The 25,962-nt window shown below is 45.5% G+C and overlaps 1 protein-coding gene across 1 annotated transcript in view; it reads right to left on the minus strand.

Annotated features, from left to right (window-relative positions):
• Positions 1–25,962, minus strand: part of VIPR2 (vasoactive intestinal peptide receptor 2) — a 196,223-nt gene that overhangs the window by 33,965 nt on the left and 136,296 nt on the right. The window contains exons 6-7 of the mRNA XM_075315457.1: positions 10,518–10,644; positions 6,026–6,176 (exon numbers count right to left, since the gene is read on the minus strand). Of these exons, the coding sequence (XP_075171572.1) occupies positions 6,026–6,176; positions 10,518–10,644 (278 nt within the window). The remainder of the gene's footprint in view (positions 1–6,025; positions 6,177–10,517; positions 10,645–25,962) is intronic.

Here is a 25,962-nt window from a genome sequence, read left to right on the forward strand (position 1 = left end):
AAAAACACCCTCTTTCACCATTTTATTAAAATCCCCAAATACCCCTCCAGGTCCGACGTAATCCACAGAGGTCCCACGATGATTTCAGCTCTGCTACATGAAGCTGACAGCAAAGGCAGTAGAACACCGCCTCTCTCTATTAGCTCCACACAGCAACTGAAGAGAGTCGCGCTGTCAGCGGTGACGTCACTGAGGTAATGCCGGGTTGTGTGCGGTGATGATGCGTGCAGGGTAGTGCCGGTGTGTGCGGTAATAATGCGTGCGGTAGTGCCGGCGTGTGTGGTGATGATGTGTGCTGGGTAGTGCCTGCGTGTGCGGTGATGATGCGTGCGGTAGTGCAGGGGTGTGCAGTGATGATGCGTGCGGTAGTGCAGGGGTGTGCGGTGATGATGCGTGCTGGGTAGTGCTGGCGTGTGTGGTGATGATATGTGCTGGGTAGTGCAGGGGTGTGCGGTGATGATGCGTGCGGTAGTGCAGGGGTGTGTGGTGATGATGCGTGCGGTAGTGCAGGGGTGTGCGGTGATGATGCGTGCGGTAGTGCAGAGGTGTGCGGTGATTATGCGTGCTGGGTAGTGCCTGCGTGTGCGGTGATGATGCGTGCTGGGTAGTACCTGCGTGTGCGGTGATGATGCGTGCTGGGTAGTGCCGGCGTGTGCGGTGATGATGCGTGCTGGGTAGTGCTGGCGTGTGCGGTGATGATGCCTGCTGGGTAGTGCTGGCGGGTGCGGTGATGATGCGTGCGAGGTAGTGCCTGCGTGTGCGGTGATGATGCGTGCTGGGTAGTGCCGGCGTGTGCGGTGATGATGCGTGCTGGGTAGTGCTGGCGTGTGCGGTGATGATGCCTGCTGGGTAGTGCTGGCGGGTGCGGTGATGATGCGTGCGAGGTAGTGCCTGCGTGTGCGGTGATGATGCGTGCTGGGTAGTGCCGGCGTGTGCGGTGATGATGCGTGCTGGGTAGTGCTGGCGTGTGCGGTGATGATGCCTGCTGGGTAGTGCTGGCGGGTGCGGTGATGATGCGTGCGAGGTAGTGCCTGCGTGTGTGCGTGTGGGGTCTCTCTCAGCATAAACAAAAAAAAAACGGATCCGTCGCATCAGTTTTTTCACAATCTGAGACGGATCCGTTGCATCAGGCACAAAGCAGATTGTGCCTGATTGGGAAAAAACTGATGTGTGAACAGCAGCTTTGCCAGGCAGGGGATCAGTGGTCGGTAGCTGATAGAAGCATTGGCAATGCTTCTATCTTTGCATATTACCGGCCAGTGCTGTGCACCTGCAGGAGAGGACACAAGTGGTAAGTACACTGTCCTCTCCCCAATGTCCTGATCTACCGTGGTGTGCCTGCAGCATTGAGAAGCAAACACTGTGTGATTCTCAATGCTACAGGGCAGGCACACACGATAGATAAGGACACAGGGAGTCAGAGAAACAGAGGATCTCACGCTCCGGCGGGGGGGGGAGGGGAATCAGCGCTGGGGAGATTCAGTTTTCATACCTTAGCAGCAGCACAGAGCAGACAGAGACTAGTTTCGGGCAGCGCGCTCCGCTCTGTTATGCCACGTCACGTGTTAGGATGGTAGGAGAGAAAATCAGTGAGGCAGGGAGAGAGTGGGTGGGCGGAGCCCGGGATACGGCCCTCCCGCCCGGGGCATTGGGACAAACAATGCAAATCGTGATAGTCCCGCTGTATCCGGGACGGTTGGGAGGTATGACCCGGACAGGGGCCCAGCGGCCGCCAGGCAGATTAGCAGCCAGCTCCTGTCAGTGTGAGAGGAGCCGCGCTGATCTGTCTCAGACCACGTGGCCGCTATTTGACCCGCTGCCGCCGCAGACACCGGGCCCCCCTGCCTGGTGTCAGCGGCGGCACTGGGGCCCCCTGCCTGGTGTCAGCGGCTGCGGCGTCTCCCCCGTCACCGCGCACAGTAATGATGAAGCATAGCTTTGCTATGCATCACCATTCTCCCCCAGTGCGGTGACGTCACTCCCGAGTGACTGCTGTGCTGAGTGCACAGAGTGCAGGATGGGAGGACGCCGACCGCAGCACCAGGAGAACGAGCAGTGGGGAGGACAGCAGCGGTGGAAGGAAGAGAGAAGGTGAGTACTTGTTTTTTTTTTTTGTTTTTTTTTTAATATAAGTGAGTAAACGGTGGCCAGAGGCTTGGGAAGGCAGTTCTGGGAAAGCTGCATTATTATACATGGAAGCCTGGAGAGGCTGCTGTATACATGGAGGTCTGAGGAGGCTGCATTATTATACATGGAGGCCTGGAGAGGCTGCTTTATACATGGAGGTCTGAGGAGGCTGCATTATATATGGAGGCCTGGAGAGGCTGCTTTATACATGGAGGTCTGAGGAGGTTGCTTTATACATAGAGGTCTGGAGAGGCTGCATTATTATACATGGAGGTCTGGAGAGGCTGCTTTATACATGGAGGCCTGGAGAGGCTTCTTTATACATGGAGGTCTGAGGAGGTTGCTTTATACATGGAGGTCTGGAGAGGCTGCATTATTATACATGGAGGCCTGGAGAGGCTGCTTTATACATGGAGACCTGGAGAGGCTGCTTTATAGATGGAGGTCTGGGGAGGCTGCATTATATATGGAGGTCTGGGGAAGCTGCATTATTATACATGGAGGCCTGGAGAGGCTGCATTATACATGGAGGTCTGGGGAGGCTGCATTATTATACATGGAGGTCTGGGGAGGCTGCATTATTATACATGGTGGTCTGGGGAGGCTGCATTATTATACATGGAGGTCTGGGGAGGCTGCATTATTATACATGGAGGCCTTGGAGAGGCTGCATTATTCAGGGAGGCCTGGAGAGGCTGCATTATACAGGGAGGCCTGGAGAGGCTGCATTATACATGGAGGCCTGGAGATACTGCATTATACATGGAGGCCTGGAGATACTGCATTATACATGGAGTCCTGAGGAGGCTGGGTGCATTGTTATACATGGAGGCCTGGAGAGGCTGGCTGCTACATTATACATGGAGGCCTGATGAGGCTGGCTGCATTACTATACATGGAGGTCGGGGGGGGCTGCATAATACAAAATGAAGGACACCTTATACATGGAATATAGGGGTGCATTATGCATGGAGGAGTATGGGGCTGCATAATGCAATATGAAGTTTTATGGGGTTGCGTTATAATACATATAGGACTATGGGGGCTACATTATAATATATGGAGGACTATGTAGGCTACCTTATACATGGACTATGGGGGTGCATTATAAAACATTGGGGACTATGTGGTGCAGTATAATATATGGAGAACTATGAGAAATTCATTATAATAATTGGAGGGCTACTTTATACATGGAGGACTATAGGGCTGCATTATAATATATGGAGGACTATGTGGTGCAGTATAATATAAGGAGGACTATGGGGTGAATTATAATACATGGAGAACTATGAGAAATTCATGATAATAATTGAAGGCCTACTTTATGCATGGAGGATTATGGGGGTGCATTATAATATATGGAGGACTATGTTGTGCAGTATTATATATTGAGTACTATGGGTTGAATTATAATGCATGGAGAACTATGGGAAATGTATTATAATACATGGAGGACTATGGAAGTGTATTCTAATATATGAAGGGTTATGTGGAACCCTTTATACTATTTGGAAGGCTATGTGGGTGCCATTATTGTATTTGGAGAACTATATACAAGGGGGGACAAAGATACAAGCATGGGATGGGAACGTTTTGTGCTGAGGGAAAAAGGCTCTTTTCCCTCAGCACCCAGCTTTCCCATGCTCTGCTATACATCTTCTCTCAGCACCCAGCTTTCCCATGCTCTGTTATACATCATTTCTCAGCACCCAGCTTTCCCATTCTCTGCTATACATCATTTCTCAGCACCCAGCTTTCCCATGAAAGATGTATAGCAGAGCATGGGGAAGCTGGGTGCTGAGAGAAGATGTATAGCAGAGCATGGGAAAGCTGGGTGCTGAGGGAAAGATGTATAGCAGAGCATGGGGAAGCAGTGTGCCGAGGACAAGATGGATATCAGAACATAGGAAAGCTGGGTGCTGATAGAGGGATTTCAGATCATGGGAAATCTGGGTGCTGTGGGTAAGAGCCAAGTGTCAGCATCATTGTCCTGTACCCCGAGTGTCAGTGTCATTATCCTGTATCCTAAGTGTCGGTGTACGTGGAGGGGGGCCCAGGTCTGAACTTTGCAGCGGGGCCCATCAAACTCTAGTTACGCCACTGGTCACTGTATAATATACATCTGTCCCTAAAGGGAATCTCACAGGTCCCCTATGCCCCCCAATCTAGCAGCATTGCAACCTACTGTAAATGCCCACATTCCCTTCCTAACCCACCCTGTATAATGCTATTCACACTATTCACTACTATGAATGCATGAAAAAAAACTACTTATAAAATCTTGCTGATCCTATGCTAATTAGTCTTGTGTCTAGTCGCAGGTGCGTTTGTTCTCCTGACTAGTCATCCCCTTTTCCATAATATCATGCCCCTGGGTGCTGGTAACATGATTTCCACAAACTGGTGTCATCGCCAGCAGCTGGAAATCTTGCGCATGCGTGTGGCTCATTTTGGCAGTGTCAGTGCATCTTTGAAGTTGTGTGTGCACTTCCCAACTTCATTAGATGCACTGCGAATGACCAGACGTTCAGAAGACGAGAGTGTGAGCCGTGTTCTGAACTTCTGGTCATCCACATTGTGCCTAATGAATACAGGGAAGTGTACACTCAGCTTCAAAGGCATACTGATGTGGCAGAAAAGAGCCATGTGTATGCACAAGATTTGCAGTAAATGGCGGTGACACTCATAGGGGGGTGATAACATGGAAAAGGGCCAACTAGTCAGGAGAACTAACGCCCATGTGACTAGTCAAGGCCTATTAGCATAGGGACAGTGAGGTTTAGAAGTCGTTTTTTTAAACATTCATATTAGTGAATAGCGTTATACAGGGCGAGTTAGGGAGGGAATTTGGGCAATGAATACTACAGGGTTGGAGGGCATAGGGGACCTGACAGGATCACTTTAACGGTGTGATTAGATATTTTTAAGATCTAATATTATTTTTCTTCTTTTTTTACTTTGTGGCATAAATATATAAAGGGGTCCTTTGCTTTGGACGATCTCTACTTGATAGTAGGATTGCGTGTTATATAACTGATCCAAGATGTCCCTTTGTTGGACCCCCCCCCACTTATTATATGTGTCTTTTTAGGAACCTAGCAGTGATTGTTCACTTTCCCTGTAGCGCCACCCAAGGGAAAATGAGGCATTACGCACATTCACATTAAGCTTGCTATGTAATATAGGACAAGTCAGTTCATCCCAGTGAGAGAATCTCTTTGTAATCTCCACTCTGCCTAAATGATGAGGTCTTCAACAAAGAACCCCCTCTATTAAACCAGAAATATATAATAGCATAGATCAAATTAGGATTTTTAAAGTCGACAATCCCTTTTAAGTGAGAACCGTGATCAAACACTGCAAAATTTCCTGCACCGTGTGTTCCTTGCATCTATTTTTTGCCGCCCTACCTAGATCTTCCATAATTACGTGTGAGGTTGACTTATTTTACTAATTCAAGCAGTGTTTGTGACATATACTTTAGAATATCTTACAGAATAATAAATGTAAATGTCTATCATATTATCCACAGAAAAAGCAACAGTCACAAGATGTGCAACCTCTGCAGATATCTGTTGTCAGGCTCAATATACAACTAATGAGCAAAACTTCTGAAAGTGGGTGACATGGCATGAGCAGACTCGGAAGAAATGTTTACACGTAGCCCCGCCGCAGCTCTCGGGACCTCTTATATTTCCTGTGCTCCACTGGATATGACAGGTCAGAATCTTCTCAGCCATTTCGGTCAGCGCTTTACAGCACTGCTTTCATCAGAGACACAAAAATGAGAAGTTTCTATTTCTAACATACGGTACTATATGTGTTAAGCTCAGAAGGAGAAAGCAGCCAAGGAAAAATAACTGGACAGAAGAAGAGAATAAAAATACAAGCTTACCCCAACCGATGAGGAGATATATTACAAAATGTCTGTTCGGAGAGAATATCACCACTAGCAGGGTGTGCAGATACAGTCCTTCTACCAATAACCAGTAGAAATTTGCAGTTACACAGTAATGAACAAATGCTAACATGATTTTACAGCCGGTCTGCAACAGAAGACAAAGATCATCACATATTGAAGAACGATGGAACAGACTTGATGTCTTGACCATCTTTTGTAATGCTATAACTACTAATACCTATCCTAAGCTCTTAAATCTCTGTTGCCATTTCCACGACTCTAGGCCGTAAGATTACATCACCTACTTCAAAGCATACCATACCCATAAGATGTCAGCAGACCGCTCATTCACTCGGCAGCTTCTTCTTGTAATTTCACCATGAAGCTACATTCACAGTAGAGCAGTGCACTATGCTCAGCACTCTGTCAGTGGGTTACGGTTTTATACCGAAAAACGTTATTCAGCTGTAACCCCCTGACATGTCAAATCAATCAAATGAAGCAAATGGAATCCACTGAACTTTTCGACTCTGTTTGGCCACCTTTCAACTGCAAAATGGTATCCTTAAAAAAAAAAGTTTCTATGCTGGAGAGGAGACAGTGTTAATGCCACGCACGCTGTCAACAAAATAAATGAGTGCTTGATACAATATTTATTCTTTTTTTTCCAGTCAACGCATTTCGGAGAACACAGTCTCCTTCATCAGTACAAGGAGAAATCAACAATCTTGTTGATTTCTCCTAGTCCTGATGAAGGAGACTGTATTCTCCAAAACACATTGACTAGAATGAGAAGAATATACATTTAATCAACTACTCATTCTTTTCGTTGACAGCTTGGCATTAACCCTATCTCCAGTACTAAAGTTTAATCCATGTGGAGATGTGCCAGACGCCATTTCTCCAGTTTGTAAAGGGGTTTGCGACTGACAAAACCTTACAAGGTGAGTCCTTTTTTGATGATCTGTCCTGGTAAAACTCTGTAAGACCCTATATGCACTTTTTATCCTCAGTGGAACATTAAAAAAGGACATTGGTATGGTGGTACTTCCTGAAAAACTCACAAGAATCTGAATTTTTTTGATATTCGATTTGCATGAATCTCCCAAAAATTGAGGCCAATTGGCTGTCTGTCATTTTGCTGTTTTCTTTAAAGGGGTTGTCCACTACTAGGACAACCCCTTCTGATTCCACTTGTTTCCCCCAGTTAAAATAAGTGACCCTGTACTCACCTCCCATTCTGGCGCCATTCCAGCGCTATGGGTAATCGCACCTCCAGGCTCACATGACATTGTGACGTCACCGGAGCCCCGTGTCTAATCACTGCCTCTTCTCTCCTTTGGATCAAATGAGCAATCAACAGGAAGTGAGTGGCAGTTGCATCATAACTTCCTGTTGATTAACTAATTTGGTGTGAAGGGAGGGAGAGAACAGATGGCAGTGATTGTATGCAGTGCTCGTGTGACATCATAATATCACGTGAGACCCGAACCGCAATTACTGACTGCACTGGAACATGACCAGAACGGGAGTTGAGTACAAGGCCTCTTATTTTAACTGGGGGAAACAAGTGGAATCAGAAAGCGTTGTCCTAATAGTGTACAGCCCATTTAATGAATCACAAAGTGGTTAAAAACCTAAATATCCTCACCTGTCCTAGACTAGCCTCTCAAATGGCCTGGTCCTCCGATAGCTTTGGATTACTCTTCAGTCTGATTTCAGGGCTGACTAGGCCTCAAGTGGTCACATTATCGCACCTCGAGTCAAGACCACTTGAGGTCAAGTCAGTGCTGGAAGATCCAGACCCAAGATCATTCAGAACATCATTCCAAAGACCAATCTGAACTTAGCAAATGCTGGGGCAGGGAGCTGTGGAAGTAGGACAGATGAGGAGCCTAAAGCGGGCTTTACACACAGCGACATCGCTATCGATGTTGCTGGTGAAAGCACCTGGCCCCGCCGGTTGTGTGTCACGGGCAAATCGCTGCCCGTGGCACACAACATCGCTAACACCAGTCACACGGACTTACCTGCCTAGCGACATCGCTGTGGCCAGCGAACCGCCTCCTTTCTAAGGGGGCGGTTTGTTCGGCGTCACAGCGGCATCACTAAGCGGCTGCCCAATAGAAATGGAGGGGCGGAGATGAGCGAGCCGAACATCCCGCCCGCCTCTTTCCTTCCTCATTGCGGGCGGCCGCAGGGACGGTGATGTTCGTCATTCCTGGTGTGTCACACATAGCGATGTGTGCTGCCGCAGGAACGACCAGCAACCTGCGTCCTGCAACAGCAACGATAATCGGGATTAGAACGACAGGACAACAATCAACGATTAGGTGAGTAATTTTGATCGTTTAACGGTCGTTCGTGCGTTTCACACGCAACGACGTCGCTAACGAGGCCGGATGTTCGTCACAAATTCCGTGACCCCAACGACATCTCGTTAGCGATGTCGTTGCGTGTAAAGCCTGCTTAAGACATCTGGGTATAAAATGTTATTTTATTAACCACTTCCGATCCTCCAATTATTATCCTTTGGGATTTGGAAAAATCTTAAATCATAATAAACCTCTTTTTGGGGCACATTGCATTTGGACTCAATTTAATTCAGACCAATTAGAAATTGCCGGTTTGACTGATTTTTACCTAAAGTGTACAGTCATGGCCAAAAGTTTTGAGAATGACACCAAAATTATTTTTTCACATGATCTGTTGCCCTCTGGTTTTTAATTGTGTTTGTCTGATGTTTACATCACAAACAGAAATATAATTGCAATCATATTATGAGTACCAAAAGGTTATATTGACAGTTAGAATGAGTTAATGCAGCAAGTCAATATTTGCAGTGTTGACCCTTCTTCTTCAGGACCTCTGCAATTCTCCCTGGCATGCTCTCAATCAACTTCTGGATCAAATCCTGACTGATAGCTGTCCATTCTTGCATAAGCAATGCTTGCATTTTGCCAGAATTTGTTGGTTTTTGTTTGTCCACCCGTCTCTTGATGATTGCCCACAAGTTCTCAATGGGATTAATATTTGGGGAGTTTCCAGGCCATGGACCCAAAATCTCTATGTTTTGTTCCATGAGCCATTTAGTGATCACCTTTGCTTTATGGCAAGGTGCTCCATCATGCTGGAAAAGGCCTTGTTGGGCGCCAAACTGCTCTTGGACAGTTGGGAGAAGTTGCTCTTGGAGGACATTCTGGTACCATTCTTTATTCATGGCTGTGTTTTTAGGCAAGACTGTGAGTGAGCCGATTCCCTTGGCTGAGAAGCAACCCCACACATGAATCGTTTCAGGATGCTTAACAGTTGGCATGAGACAAGACTGGTGGTAGCGCTCACCTCTTCTTCTCCTAATAAGCTGTTTTCCAGATGTCCCAAACAATCGAAAAGGGGATTCATCTGAGAAAATGACTTTACCCCAGTCCTCAGCAGTCCACTCCCTGTACCTTTTGCAGAATATCAGTCGGTCCCTGATGTTTTTTCTGGAGAGAAGTGGCTTCTTTGCTGCCCTCCTTGAAACCAGACCTTGCTCAAAGAGTTTCCGCCTCACAGTGCGTGCAGAAGCACTCACACCAGCCTGCTGCCATTGCTGAGCTAGCTCGGCACTGCTGGTAGTCCGATCCCGCAGCTGAAACAGTTTTAAGATACGGTCCTGGCGTTTGCTGGTCCTTCTTGGGCGCCCTGGAGACTTTTTGGCAACAATGGAAGCTCTCTCCTTGAAGTTCTTGATGATGTGATAGATTGTTGACTGAGGTGCAATCTTTGTAGCTGTGATACTCTATCCTGTTAGGCCATTTTTGTGCAGAGCAATGATGGCTGCACGTGTTTCTTTAGAGATAACCATGGTTAACTGAAGAGAAACAATGACACCAAGCACCAGCCTCCTTTTAAAGTGTCCAGTGTTGTAATTCTTACTTAATCATGACTGATTGATCGCCAGCCCTGTCCTCATCAACACCCACACCTGTGTTAATGGAACAATCACTAAAACAATGTTAGCTGCTCCTTTTAAGGCAGGAATGCAATGCGGTTGAAATGTGTTTTGGGGGTTAAAGTGCATTTTCTTAGCCAATATTGACTTTGCAAGTAATTGCTGTTAAGCTGATCACTCTTTATGACATTCTGGAGTATATGCAAATTGCCATTAGAAAAACTTAAGCAGTAGACTTTGTAAAAATTAATATTTGTAGCATTCTCAAAACTTTTGGCCATGACTGTAGACACAGCAATTTTCCAATGTATAAATCATACACCTTAGCACACAAACTCGAAGGATCATGAATTTTATCATTTCTGGGGAACATACCAAATATTTGGTGGATCATTAGACAATACATTTCTGTAAAACAATCATATGGATGATGTTCATCCTTGGCTGACATCTGTAAATAACCCATGGTGATTTTGATTCTGTATATTGTAGTAAATCGATTGTTGGAAGCAGCAAACACAAATCATATAAAGCAGAAAAAAATATAATTACCAGAGAATCTGGACAACCATAATAACCGGAATAGAGGAAATCATCCTTCATTAATACTGAGATAGCTTTCAAAATGAAAGAGAGGAACAAGTTCAGATGGATGTAGTTTCTTGTACAGTGAAGTTTTCTAGATTGAAAAGAAAAGAACAAAAATCAGAATTGCACAGAAGGATATCACCTTATCCTGGAACAAGTATTCCAATCTTGCAAATTTATGGCATTTTTGTAGGATATGCCATAAATATCTGACAAATATGGGTATGACCATGATTGGTGAGAGATGTACATGTGCGGCCAACCTTCCCATTTCCTGCGGCATGAGATACGGCCCAATTCTTGAGATAGATGCGTATTCTATTGGTGACTCTAATTTCCATCACACATTTATGGCATATCCTGTGGATAACTCATAATTGTGCAAGACTGAAATTCCAGACAAAATATACTTTTGGACAAACGCTAATATGAGAAAAATTACCAGTGTTTGTCAATTTAAAGGGATGTTAGCATATTTTCCAAAACTGCAGCTATATTAGTAGTCACTCATAATTGTATTATTATAAACTGATAATGAACCCTAATTTCATCAATTTTTTTTTCTTTATAAGGGTATGCTCACATGAACATATTTTTGGCCTGAGTGCTCAACGTGGAAAAAACTGACCAAAACGTAATGCTGTATGGAAGACAATATGAAAAATCAACAATTTTTTCTGGATGAAAAACGCTAGTTTGAAATTAGACTAAGGGGTACTTTACACGTTGCGACATCGCTATCATCGGCTAGCGATGTTGCGTACGATAGCACCCGCCCCCGTCGTTGTAACGATATGTGGTGATCGCTACCGTAGCGAACATTATCGCTACGGCAGCGTCACACGCACATATGCACATGTGCAGCGACGCCGCTGTGACCGGAAAACTGTCTCCTTTCTGAGGGGGCGGTTCGTTCAGCGTCACAGCGACGTCACAGCAGCGTCATGGAACCGCCGCCCAATAGAAAAGGAGGGGAGGAGATGAGCGGTCGGAACATGCCGCCCACCTCCTCCTTCCTCCTTTTCCGGTGGACGCAGGTAAGAAGATGATTGTCGTTCCAGCGATGTCACACATAGCAATGTGTGCTGCCGCAGGAACGACAAACAACATCGTTACTGCAGCAGCAACGATAATTGGGAATAGGGGGGCATGTCACCGATGAGCGATTTTGAACGTTTTTGCGATGATTCAAAATCTCTCATAGGTGTCACACACATCGACATCGCTAAAGCGGCCGGATGTGCGTCACATATTCCATGACCCCCAACGAGATCGCTTTAGCGATATCGTAGCGTGTAAAGCCACCTTAACGGTGTCAGTTTCACTATCAGTTTCTAATTTTGAAGTGAATCCACTTTTCATATCGTCAACAATAACATTTCAAAATGTCATTATCAATTTACTTCTACAATTGGTAAAATAAAAATTAAGTAAATATTCAAAAGTTGTCAGATCTGAAATTACAGTATGTGAGACCAATTGCTGTAAAATATACAGTAAGTATGATATGGTGCACAAAAAAAAAAAATAAGATGTGGGAAGGGATAATATGTTCACCTTATGTATTTACCCAGTATATGAGTTATTAGGCACATGGCTAACTGGAGTCAGGAACTATGCGCGTTAATACATATGGTAAATAGTTGGCAAACAAATCATCTACCGGATATATAAAAGTAATAATTACAGTAAGTATACTAATTTAACACTATTAATAAAAATTACAAAGAATAGAATATACCTTTTTTAAATAAACCAATAGAAGCTAAACCATGTTCTAACTTTGCAGTCATTAACCAGTGTTATCTCTCAAAAACCCACAATGAAAAGCAATACCAGGCTTTAACATGATGGTTTCCATGTGCGAGTTACTAGTCTCTTACGTCCCAACACGTTACATGAAGGTGGAGGTCGTGTCTAAGTGTGTGGACTTGTTCTATGGGGGTGCTACACCCATGTAGGCTGTATGGTGCCAGTGACTTCAACTGGCCAGGACCAGATGTTGAACAGTTCAATGAGAGAGAGGTAAGGGGGTGTAGGGCTCAGCCCACCCCAGACCTACAAATTCATTATGTGTAGGATGTGGTATATGTTATATACTGTTGACATAACATAAAGGTGTAATGTGTGTGCGGCCACTAGGTGGCCACGTTGGGTTACCTGCTTCCCTTGGTACTCTCAGGCTAGGGAGAGTTAATAGCATGGAGGAGTTCAGGGACTAAAAATGATTGTAAGGCAGAAAGAGGTAGGAGAGGAGTGAAACAAGTAACAGACCCCAACATTTCTAAGAGTGACCCTCTGTGGCAAATCCCGGTTCCGGACACATGAGGCCCTAGTGTGGAGAGGGCTGTGCTGACCATGTCCCAGTGTGTGGGTGAAGTCCGGCAGTCTGGATGGTGACCACCCCCTGGCAGATACTCAATGAACCGACTCAGTCAGAGGAAGGTCAGTAGGCTCCAACAATGGGAGTAGGTCCTGACAGAACCGAGCAGAGGAGTGCTGTCCCGAAAGGCCCATCCTAGCTTCTAGCTGAAACTACCTGTGGGTGGGACGACGGTCTACCCGGAGGACTATTTAAACCTACCCAGCAGTATGAAGATGAGTGACAGGATGAGGGGCTTAGGAGCTCTACCAGAGGCCCGAGTACCAGGGAAGTGGCTGGCCTGCAAATTAAGTGTAACTCCGGTTGCTATGTGGCGCCCTGGACAAGCCAGATGCCACAGAGAACAACACCAACACACCCCACACTCCCGGTCAGGCACACCAAAGTCAGACACAAAACCCTTGTTGCCTTCCTCCAGGGGCTGATGTTCAAACCAGGGGGGTGGGCCAGGCGGTTGGCCACGCCCACTGAGGAGTTCACAGTCCTGGAGGCGGGAAAAGCAGGCAGATTAGTGTTGGAAGTGGAAGTGGAAGGAGGAAAGTGGCAGTTAAGCAGCCTGAAGTTGGTCCGGGTGTGTGGCCCGGACGGATCAGCAGGATTGGCAGACGGTGGTGACCGTCTGCAGGAGTGGCCTATCGGAGTTTACCGTAGGGACCGTGCACGGGCGGTGGCCCGGCGGTACCGGACCGGTACACAAAGAGAAGCCAGCACCATCCGGGAGGGGCTTATGGACCCCGGCAAGGTTAGGAGTCAGGGCCGGCACCAGCACCCGGCAAACCCGGTCAAATGCCGGGGCCCTGAGCTGCCGGGGGGGCCCACTCGCGGTGGCAGGAGTGGCGCATCGCTACTCAGGGGGGCCCGGTGGCCGCGCTGTCCCTGACCCCCCCCGGACGTCATTACTGCGCGCGGAGAAGTGAGCCGCCCCTCTACTGACACTGGGCTCCCCTGACTCACAGGCCGGCCACTACACAGCGGCACTAGTACACATAGGGGCCCGGCAGCCGCTCTGCAGAGCCGGCTGCCGGGCCCCTATGTGTAGTGCAGCTGTGTAGTGGCCGGCCTGTGAGTCAGGGGAGCCCAGTTTCAGTAGAGGGGCCCCTGACCTGGAGAGGCCCACCAGCCGTTTCTGAGCTGCAGGAGTGCTCCTGACCTGCACAGCAGACGGAATACTCCATCCTGCAGGACCTGCGATGATGTCACACCCATGTGACTGTGTGTGAGGAGACACAGGATGCCGGCAGAAAGCAAGAGATGCTGAATCCTGACGGAGATTTGGACACATGATGACTGGTAATAAGAAAAGAGGGGACATGAGGGGAAAGGGGGCTGCAGGGTGAGTGGCATATGAGGGCTGCAGACTGTGACAGAAGGATGTGAAGGGGTGCAGAGTGTTTGAGAGGGGTAAGTTGGGGTACAGGCAGGGTGAGATATGTGGGCAGGGTGTGTGAGATATGGGGGTGTAGTGTGTGTGATATGGGGGTGCAGGCTGTATGGGGAGCAGGGTGTGTGAGATATGGGGGTGTAGTGTGTGTGATCTGGGGGGTGCAGGCTGTATGGGGAGCAGGGTGTGTGACATATGGGGGTGTAGTGTGTGATCTGGGGGGTGCAGGCTGTATGGGGAGCAGGGTGTGTGAGATATGGGGGCAGGGGAGTAACTACCGCGGTCGCAGGGGTCGGAAGGAGAAGAGAGGTACTTGTTTTTTTTATTTTGCTGGCTGCATGATACATGGAGGTCTATGGGACTACATAATAAACATGAAGGACACCTTATACATGGACTAGGGGTGCATTTTACATGGAGTAGTATGGGGCTGCATAATACAAAATGAAGGACACCTTATACATGGAATATAGGGGTGCATTATACATGGAGGAGTATGGGGCTGCATAATACAATATGATTTATGGCGCTACATTATAATACATATAGGACTATGGGGGCTACATTATAATATATGGAGGAATATGGAGGCTACCTTATACATGGACTATGGGTGTGCGTTATAAAACTGGAGGCCTATGTGGTGCAGTATAATATATGGAGGACTATGTGGTGCAGTATAACATATGGAGAACTATGGGGTGAACTATAATACATGGAGAACTTTGGGGAAATGCATTGTAATACATGGAGAACTATGGGGGTGCATTCTAATATATCAAGGGTTATGTGAGACCCTTTATATTATACGGAAGGCTATGTGGGGGCCATTATAGTATTTGGAGATCTATATACAAGGGGGGACAAAGATACAAGTATGGGATGGAAATGTTTTGTCCTGAGGGAAAAAGGCTCTTTCCCTCAGCACCCAGCTTTCCCATGCTCTGCTGTACATCTCTCAGCACCCAGCTTTCCCATGCTCTGACATGGGGAAGCTGGGTGCTGAGGACAAGATGGATTTCAGATCATGGGAAACCTGGGTGCTGAGGGTAAGAGCCAAGTGTCAGTGTCATTATTCCGTACCCTAAGTGTCGGTGTACGTGGAGGGGGGCCCTGGTCCAAATTTTTCACCAGGGCCCATCAAACTCTAGTTACGCCACTGAGTATTAATCACTGTATTCTACATGAGGGTGCCTACTGCTATCTGGCTCTGCACTGTGCTGTATACAGGCTGTGCTGTTATATAGCACAGCCTGTATATAGCACAGTGCAGAGCCAGATAGCAATAGGCAAACTCATGTAGCATACAGCTTGTATATAGCCTATATACAAGCTGTATGCTACATGAGGGTGCCTATTGCTATCTGGCTCTGCACTGTGCTATATACAGGCTGTGCTATATACAAGCTGTATGCTACATGAGGGTGCCTAATGCTATCTGGCTCTGCACTGTGCTGTCTGGGTTTGCACTGTACTATATAGGTCTGTGTACTACATGAGGATACCTAATGCTATCTGGCTCTGCACTGTGCTATATAGGTGCTGTGTACTATATGAGGGTGCCTAATGCTATCTGGCTCTGCACTGTGGTATATAGGGGCTGTATACTACATGAGGGTGCCTAATGCTATCTGACTCTGCAATGTACTATATAGGGGCTCTGCACTACATGAGGGTGCTTATTGCTATCTGGCTCTGCACTGTGGTATATAGGGGCTATATACTACATGAGGGTGCCTAATGCTATCTGGCTCTGCACTGTGGTATTTAGGGGCTGTATACTACATGAGGGTGCCTAATGCTATCTGGCTCTGCACTGTGGTATTTAGGGGCTGTATACTACATGAGGGTGCCTAATGCTATATGTGTCTGCATTGTGCTATATGTGGGCTGTATACTACATGAGGGTGCCTATTGCTATCTGGGTCTGCATTGTGCTATAAGTGGGCTGTATACTACATGAAGGTGCCTAATGCTATCTAGGTCTGCATTGTGCTATATGGGGGCTGCTTAATGTTATATGGGGGCTGCATAGTGCATATGGGGGCTACATAATACTATATGGAGGACAATGGGGGCTTCATAACACAATATGGGGGCTGCAAACTACTATACCCCCAGAGTTGTATGTCCCCTCCACCCAGGTGCTGTATACCCCCTCAGAGCTGTATGTCCCCCCCCACAGCTGTATACCCCCAGAGCTGCATGTCACCCCCCCACCTCACAGCTGTTTGTCCCCCCCATCTCAGTCACTGCCCTCCTCTAGAGCTGTATGCCCCCCATTGCTGCATACCCCTTTCCTCAGTAATATATATTCCCCCAGTAATGTGTTTGTCCCCAGCCTCTCTTGTGATGTATATACAGCAGTGTTAGTGTGCTCTATGTGCGGCCATGTCTGTTAGACAAGCCGGGAGGTGAGTGAGGCTGTTGCCGGCTTCCCAATATTAGAAATATATATACAGGATAAATATATAAAAATAATGTGTGTGTGTGTGTGTGTGTATGTATGATGTGTATCTATGTATGTCAGTGTATATGACGTGTCTAGATTTATGTCTATTTATGTGTTTTTGTGAATTTCTCTTTAAATATGTATGAGTATGTATGCCTGTATGTGTATGTATCTGTGCATGTCTATGTGTGGATGGGGCCCACTGAGACTCTTTCGCCCAGGGCCCACAAAAACCTGGAGCCGGCCCTGCTAGGAGTCGCCGTGAATTTGCCAAATCCGTTAGCGAAGGGAACCTCCTGAGTTTCCCAGCAGCCAAGTCCCGACAGAAGGCAACAGTCCAACCGAGAGAGGGAAACACAGTCACCGCGGAGGCTGAAGTTCCCAGGGCCAGTGCCTGCGGGCAAAAGGGGCTCCTCCAGCCCATATCCAAGCTGGGGAGCAGGTTACCGGTGGGAACCCATTGGAACCGTTTACAATACATAGGTGCAGGGAAAGGCAGTCACCATCAACCTGCCGGGAGAAACAACACCGCAGCCGTCTGTGGGACCCGTCCATCCAGCCGTGTGTTTTACCGAGAACTGTGTCCTCATCATTGGCTGAGTGAGTACCACCGTGCCGTACGGCACAGCGCTGCCCCCGCGACCCTGCACCTCACCAGGCCCCGCAACCCGCCTGCCATCCATCCCTACCCCATCACCGGGCCCCGGGACAACCAACCCCCTACCCACGGAGGGGAGAACTAACATCGAAGCTGTCCCTGTCACCGCTCACGGGATCCCCGTCCAGAGCAGCGGTGGTGTCACCAATATCACCACAACCGTGGGTGGCGTCACTGACAATATCAAATCCCCACAATCAAACCCCCTTTTCACTCACGGGCGAGGAACGCCGCTCGAGTCCCCGGGATCCGGCCCACCGCTCGAGCCACCACCGAGCAGCAGCAGCAGCCAGACCCGAGCAGTGGGAGACCGCAACGTCCCCTCCTCCGCCCGCGACAGCTATTGGTAACCCCGTTGCGGAACCGGAGCATGTGGTTAATGTGCTAAGAAGTAGAAAATGAATGACCCTTGTAACTGAGAAGGAATGTGCCCGCCGCAGATGAAATGAGATACTTTATGATGATTTGTTTAGTAAAGAAATGTTGGTGGCTAAAGAGAACTGTGTCCTTGTGGGGTGCTTGAAGGTACTGAGACCTCCTGCAGCCGGCAGCCTGAAAGTGGTCCAGAAGAATGACTCAGCCCTGGCCTCCAGCCCAAAAGTGAGTACAGCGCACTACAAGTCCCAGCATAAATCTCCTTGCACTAAAGAGGCGATTGTGGTGCAGAGACATTCCATTGGGCCATGCTGCGGCCAAACAGCGATCTCTGCTGTGGCTACCATGGCATCCGACCGCCCCTATAGCAAAGACCACCACTTAAAAATAAACTTTTTACAAAACAGTATCTTGGTGGGAATTTTGCATAGCAGATAGCGGCTACACAGCTGAAGAACATTTCCTTCATGATACGAAGCATTTCCACACAGTCTCTTTTTCACAACTTGTACCCTCATAAAAAAAAGTTTTTCTGCTTAACTATACAGTAAAACAAACGGTATGCAGACACATACCTGCCAGATGGAGTCCGAAAGAACACACTTTTGGCCTCTATTTGGTGAATGGACGCCTATGGAAACATTACAATATACAACTAGGAAAGCTCCTGACATAGCTGTAGGCCAAGTGGACAGTCGCAATGTGAGCTTAGCGTTACTGGTGAAATCTAATATAAAAGACAGTAATGTAAAAAATTCTAGAAAAATAATCTTGTAGAAAATGTAATAAACTATAGGAGAGGAATGAAAAAATTAACAATGTGCCAATGGTATGTAGCACTGCTGAGGACTGATTTGAAAAATAAGAGGATTATTTGGAGAATGGCACGAGACAGTAGTTAAGATTGAGGGACTGACCCCGGACACCCCGGCACACTACATTAATTAGCTGGTTCTAGCTGGGTGTCTGGACTTTGGCTGTGCGGGCTGGGAACCCATGTAGGTCGAATACTGCCGCTGGTGTCGGCTGTCCAGAACCGAATGACAACTTACAGAGACCAACAGTGCGCTATAAACTACAAATCCGTATTAGACGGTATATTGTTGTTAACAACTTTACAGTCCAGATAGCCGTCATGTATCTTGCAGAACGTTACATATTTACTTTGCATTAACAAATACAGTTCAACTTCCCACTGTGTTGTGTCAGATCTAACTGGGCCGGTGAGACTCAGCACAACCCAGTTCAGCTTTACAGTGCACAAAGTGAGTCACCTCTCTCCTGCAGTCCCATGAGCAGTTTCCTCAGGAGTCCCATATTGACTGGAGTAAAGCCTTGCGCACCTGGATGTCTAGCGGGAAACCATTGGTTGCTTAACTACGTGACATGCCAGTACCTGGAGGGGCCTGGTCACTTGAGTCCCGCACTAGTAGAAGTTATCTGGTCCCCTGACAGTTAAGGGGCCTGTATGTAAGGTATCTGTCCATTAACGCCTATAATCTGGACCCACTTTATCCGAGGACCGTCCTCTAGCTACAACGCTGTTCATACCCTGTGTCTCTGGTGTCTCTTGAGAATAACGCTATCTTCCCTCTATCTTCTTTGTTCCACTGCCACAAAGCACACTCTATATGCGACCTTCATGACCAACCGACTATACATCTGTCATGTTCGCTCACTTCACTGACTCTTTCTAGAATGAACCGTCCTTTCCCTGTCAGCTGACCTTTCCCAGGGTGGGCTATTCCCAACTTGTTATTGTTTCTGTCCCTGAGGTCTGTTGCTGGGCAGATTTAATCTTTCACCTACATTATGCATTATACAATTCTAATACACAAACATTACATTTCTTATAATTCCTTACACATTACCAACACTGCTTTCTCATATATATATTATACCTTACATTATCACTTCCTACATGATATATTCCTTTATCACAACACACTATACAGGAACACATTACATTTCACATGGCACATACAATATATCATACTACACATACCACAATATTTACAAAAGACACATCCCATAACTCACATTACACAAAATGACAACACAGTGACATAATTACTGTCTTCAGGTCAGGGGTAGGAACATGAACTCCAATGCCCACCACTCTTACACTTTCACCAGATTTTTTATGTTGAAATGGTTGCAAAGCAGAATAATATATATATATATATATATATATATATATATATATTAGTACGGTACAGACCAAAAGTTTGGACACACCTTCTCATTCAAAGAGTTTTCTTTATTTTCAGGACTCTGAAAAATTGTAGATTCACATTGAAGGTATCAAAACTGTGAATTAAAACATGTGGAATGAAATACTTAAGAAAGTGTGAAACAACTGAAAACATGTCTTATATTCTTATATTCTAGGTTCTTCAAAGTAGCCACCTTTTGCTTTAATTACTACTATTCACACTCTTGGCATTCTCTTGATGAGCTTCAAGAGGTAGTCACCGGAAATGGTTTTCCAACAGTCTTGAAGGAGTTCCCAGAGATGCTTAGCACTTGTTGGCCCTTTTGCCCTCACTGTGCGGTCCAGCTCACCCCAAACCATCTCGATTGGGTTCAGGTCTGGTGACTGTGGAGACCAGGTCATTTGGCGTAGCACCCCATAATTCTCCTTCTTAGTCAAATAGCCCTTACACAGCCTGGAGTTGTGTTTGGGGTCATTGTCCTGTTGAAAAATAAATGATGGTCCAACTAAACACAAACCGGATGGATTAGCACTCCACTGCAAGATGCTGTGGTAGGCATGCTGGTTCTGTATGCCTTCAATTTTGAATAAATCCCCAACAGTGTCACCAGCAAAGCACCCCCACACCATCACACCTCCTCCTCCATGTTTCAAGGTGGGAACCAACCATGTAGAGTCCATCCGTTCACCTTTTCTACAAAGACACGGTGGTTGGATCCAAAGATCTCAAATTTGGACTCATCAGACCAAAGCACAGATTTCTACTGGTCTAATGTCCATTTCTTGTGTTCTTTAGCCCAAACAAGTCTCTTCTGCTTGTTGCCTTTCCTTAGCAGTGGTTTTCTAGCAGCTATTTTACCATGAAGGCCTGCTGCACAAAGTCTCCTCTTAACAGTTGTTCTAGAGATGAGAATGTGTGTCCAAACTTTTGGTCTGTACTGTATATATAAAATGTGTGTGTTTTGTTTCTTTCTTATTTTGCCTACTGAGATATTAGCAATCAAGTATTTGTTCCTTAAAAAGAGTTAAATTTTATTAAGTCCCAATGTGTGTTATCAGACAGTTTTCATTGGGGGTGTGTACTTCCCCCTGTATGACTCTGGCCAATCAAAAGCAGCTAGCAACAGTCAGGGGAAAGAAGAACACGCCCACACCATAGAATAGAGCAGGTTTCTCAGTGTGTGAGATGTAATGATATAGCCTTGATATGATTGGTCAGCATCATACAGGGGAAGAAGTACATACTCCCAGTGAAAACTATCTGATAAAACCCACGTGTACTTAACAAAACCTAACTCATGATGGGTCAAATACTTTTTTTCTGAAAAACTGCAATGTATAAACTATATCAATATTTTTTTTTACAAAGAAACGTTTTATTCTGCTCTGCACCTACTAATACATCCTGTGTCCAGTTCAACAAGAGATATTTGGTGAAATGTCATAATTAAATGCAAGAATAAATGGATCTTCAGGCGAGTCCATATCACAGGGGGTGGAGGGTGTATTGCTAACATTTCATTGTATGCATTTTTTATTGTTCACTGCCTAGAACTCTGTTTTTTTAATATATAAAATTGGCAAAAATAGGATGATTGTGAAAACTGCAAAGCTCTGAGTACTGGTATGATCACTTTATTATGGAGATTAACTTAATTACATAAGGACTGGGTTCAGTTTAGTAAAGTTGTTAAAATTTGGACGTATTTTGGTATAAAAAGAGTATAAAGAGGAATTAAAAAATGAAAAATTGGCATCTGCTCTTTTGTTTATTCGAACAATAATCATCATGAATACATTTTTTTAAAATAACATAAGTACTGATTAGGATTGGAAAAACTCTTTGTAATTATTTCTTTCTGCTATGATGTTTTGTTTTCTTTATTTTCTTCCCTACTTCCAAGAGCCATAACTTTTTTATTTTTACATCGACAGAGTTGTAAGTGTTATTTGTGGTACAACCTGTAGTTTTGAATGACGCCAGTTCATCATAACATCTAAAGTGCTGAAGAATAGGAAAAAAAAAATCCAAGTCAGATGAAAAGGTGTAATAAAAATGTAAGGTCAGCACAATTATGTCTTTATCAAAAATGAATATTTTCTTTTATTATTTTAGTGCCTTTAGTAAATTTTTTAAAAGCAATTTGTCTAGTGTTGACATTTTACAAAACTCATGACTTTTTAGTTTTACATTAATTTAGTTATATAAGGGCTTATTTCTTTTGTGCCATGCTGTAGTTTTTAATGGTATAATTGCAGGCTGCATATTAAGTTGTGATAACTTTTTACTACATTTTTTTAGGTAGATGCAGTGATTGAAAAATAGTAATTTACTTTTTTACTTTACAGGTTAAATAATAATTTTGATATATCGGACTTTTAAGGATGTTGTGATATTAAATATGCTTATTTTAAAATGTCTTTGCTTTTGGATGAAAGAAGAAGGAATTTGAATCTAAATGTTTTATCTCTTTTATTTTGCACTTTTTTTTAGTCCCCTTAGGGGAATTGAACCTATGATGGTATGATGGCTTGTAATATTTTATACTTTAATACACACATACTTTAGTTTGCAGTATATAATAAAAACAACAGTTCCATAGGCTTCATAAAACCACCAAAATCATCGTGCCAGGGGCCTACTACAAAGCCTAGTGGCATTGGGGGAGGGGGGGGGGGTTGGCCACTTAAATGTTAGAGTTGATGGTGGAATTTAAGGCCATGTGCCCATGGGAGATCGTACCTGCGGACTTTTCTGCAGGTATTTCCACAGGTTCACGCAGCAACTCCCCGGAATCTGCAGCTATCCATTGCTGCAGTATTTCTGTGGAATTGTTGCGTTAAACCTGCGGAAACCGTGTGGATGTTGTGCAGAATTCCTGCAGATTTACCGCCCTGTATCTCCATAGTGGAAAGGCAGGAATTCCGCAGATAATTCTGCATGAATAATGGACATGAAGTTATGTGCGGCTGCGGGAAATCCACAGCATTTTCCGCAGCCGCAAATACTGCAGCATTGATATAGCACTCCCCAAATCCCATAGGATAACATGGGGAGTGTCTGCACTTGCGTAAACCTGCAGATTTATCTGGAAAATCTAGAAAATCTGTGGGTTTTCCGCAGCAAATTCTGCAGTAACTTTCTCCCGTGGGCACATGGCCTAAGTGAACAAACAGCAGGGTCAGAGGCAGGTGCCAGCTGTATAACACATCTGGCACTTGATCTGTACGGAGTGAGGTCAGCTTCTGAATGGTCTAAACTTAGATAGGAGAGTCTAAAGTTACACTCAATTTACTATCCAGTATGAACTAATGTGATAAATTTGGCACATGTTAAATGAAACCTATAATCAGATTTATCCTGCCCAAACCACGGGCAGCATTAATCAGACTTTACCTGCATGATTGTTGAAGTGTTTCAGAGAAAACATAGTTTAAAGATCCAGCCAGGACCCACAGGGTGAGAAAACACTAGCCCAGTCTTGCCCCTGTCTGTCTTCTTCTTGCACTGCTCCAGGTAATTCACAGGTCTGTTCCCTATACACACATATGATAGAGACCTGTCAATCAACTAGCTCAGTGCGCATAATAAACTAGTTGGAGGCGTTGCAGGACCTGTTTCGTCTACTCATATGCTCCCCACATGGATCATTAAACTATATTTTCTATGAAAACCAAGAGCGTTCATGCAGCCAAATTCAGATTCATGCTGCCTGTGGTTTGGGCAGCATGAATCAAGTGACAGGTTCCCAATCACACAGTATAACCTAAGTTTAAGCTGTGTCTAAAAATTAGAAGGTTTAAGGCTGTGTACACAGCATTTTTATACACTGGAACAGCTGCTGACTTTTCCCAGGCGAAGCTGCTTCAGGAAAATGCTGGTGCTTGTTTTTGCTGAAGCAGATTTGTGGCATTTTTTTGCCATTGTTCTTGCAGTGGAGCTCCGTAGCTGGCATTTTTTGTTCTGTATTGTGAAGTGTAAGGGTGGTTTTCAAGCAGAAGTTGCCCATAGAATGAGCATGCCACTTTTCAATTCTTTAGGGTTTCCGAACCCTGAAGAGGTTAAAAGAAGTGATATATAAGATGGAACATGTGCTCAGCAATGTTGATTTGATATTGCTGTGTATTATGTTTCATTTACGGGATTATTGTGGGCACTTTTTCAGGAACATTCCGGGCAGAATCCTCCTGAAAAATAAATCATGTGCAGTAGCTACCAAGGTAACAGAGGGTGCGGTCGCCCCAGTCCCCGAGATTACAGGGGCCAACATGGAGGTACTGCTTCTATATATTACAGTGTGGGAGGGGGAATACTGGGAGGCATCATACAGTGTGGTGGGAACATTGGGGGCCATCATACAGTTTAGGGGAATACTTGGGACCATATTACAACTTGAGGGGTATACTGGGGCCATATTACAGTGTGAGGGAAATACTGGGGACCATATTACTGTGTGGGGGAATACTGGGGGCCGCATATTTTTATGTGAGGGAAATATGGGGGCCATCATACAGTGTTGAGGAAATATTAGCGGCCATATTACAGTTTTGGGAAAATACTGGGGGCCATATTACAGTGTGGGATAAATACTGGGGGCCATAATACAATTTGAGGGAAATACTGGGGGCTATGATACAGTGTGAGGAAAATACTGGGGGATGCATATTACAGTGTGGATGAAATACTGGAGGCCATATTACAGTATTGGCGAAATACTGGGGGCCAATTACAGTGTGAGGGAAATACTGGGGGCCATCATACAATGTGGACTAAATATTTGTGGCCATCCCTACAGTGTGGGGGACATACTTGGGGACATCCATTCAGTGTGATGGGACTATTCAGGGCTTCATTGAGTGTGAGTAGGGCTAATGCAGGCAATCATACAGTGGGAAGCTGCTACTGTGGGACCCATCACGCTGTTTAGGCAGCCGTATATATATCATGTTGTGTATATGGGAGCTGTGTGTCCATCATGCTGTGTACGTGGGAGCCATGGGGGAATGCTGTGGGGGTAGTTATATATGGGGGATTCAGGAGACATTAATAAATGTTAAGTGAGCACTTAACCCCTTAATGACCTTTTACGTATATTTACATTAAAGGTCGTATCCCTGCCTTTGATGCAGGCTTACATTCTGAGCCTCTTTTCCTGTATATGACAGCTGATCTGATCAGCAGTCATGTGCCTCCAACAGCTGCGGCTGGATCGGAGATCGACCCATGGCTGTTAACCAGTTAAATCCCACGATCAATCTCTGACAGTGGGATTTAACACACCGGCAGGTAGAAAGTCATTCCTTGCTCCTATTGGCGCTCCCGTGATCTGATTGCAATGCATAGATGGGTTATCATAACAGTCAGGGGTCAGCTGAGGACCCCTATGTCTGACATGACAATATTCTTGTGAATGCGAGTCAGCATTCATAATCGATAATCATTTCTGCTGTGCTAGCACAAGCTATTGGATGATCTCAGCTTCAAATCCCCTGAGGGATGACATCCATCGAATCCTGCAGAGCCTCATTCTGCGAGCTGCTAGTTTTAAGCTGGGAAAGACCAAATAGCCATGGGCCTTCCCAACCTGATAATACCAGCCCTCAGCTGTCTGCTTTACCTTGGCAGGTTATTAAAAATAGGGGGGACTCCATACTGGTTTTTAAAATGATTTAAGTCAATAATTTAAAAAAACAAAGTGGGTCTCCTCTGTTTTTAATAATCAGTCAAGGTAAAGCAAACAGCTGAGGGCTGAAGCCCGTAGCTGTATGCTTTGCTTGTGCTGATTATCAAAAATAAGGGGGACCCCATGTAATTTTTTTTTTGTTCAAAGAAGCTTTCAGGCATCTTTTCCAAGCCTTTCAACAAACTTTCTTCAGCATCTAACCAGCAACCAAACTCCGATCTTCCATGAAAAGTCTGTGTACGAGCCCTGGACACTTGCTGT

Source organism: Anomaloglossus baeobatrachus, chromosome 6 (assembly GCF_048569485.1).
Source record: "Anomaloglossus baeobatrachus isolate aAnoBae1 chromosome 6, aAnoBae1.hap1, whole genome shotgun sequence".
NCBI classification, from domain to species: domain Eukaryota; kingdom Metazoa; phylum Chordata; class Amphibia; order Anura; family Aromobatidae; genus Anomaloglossus; species Anomaloglossus baeobatrachus.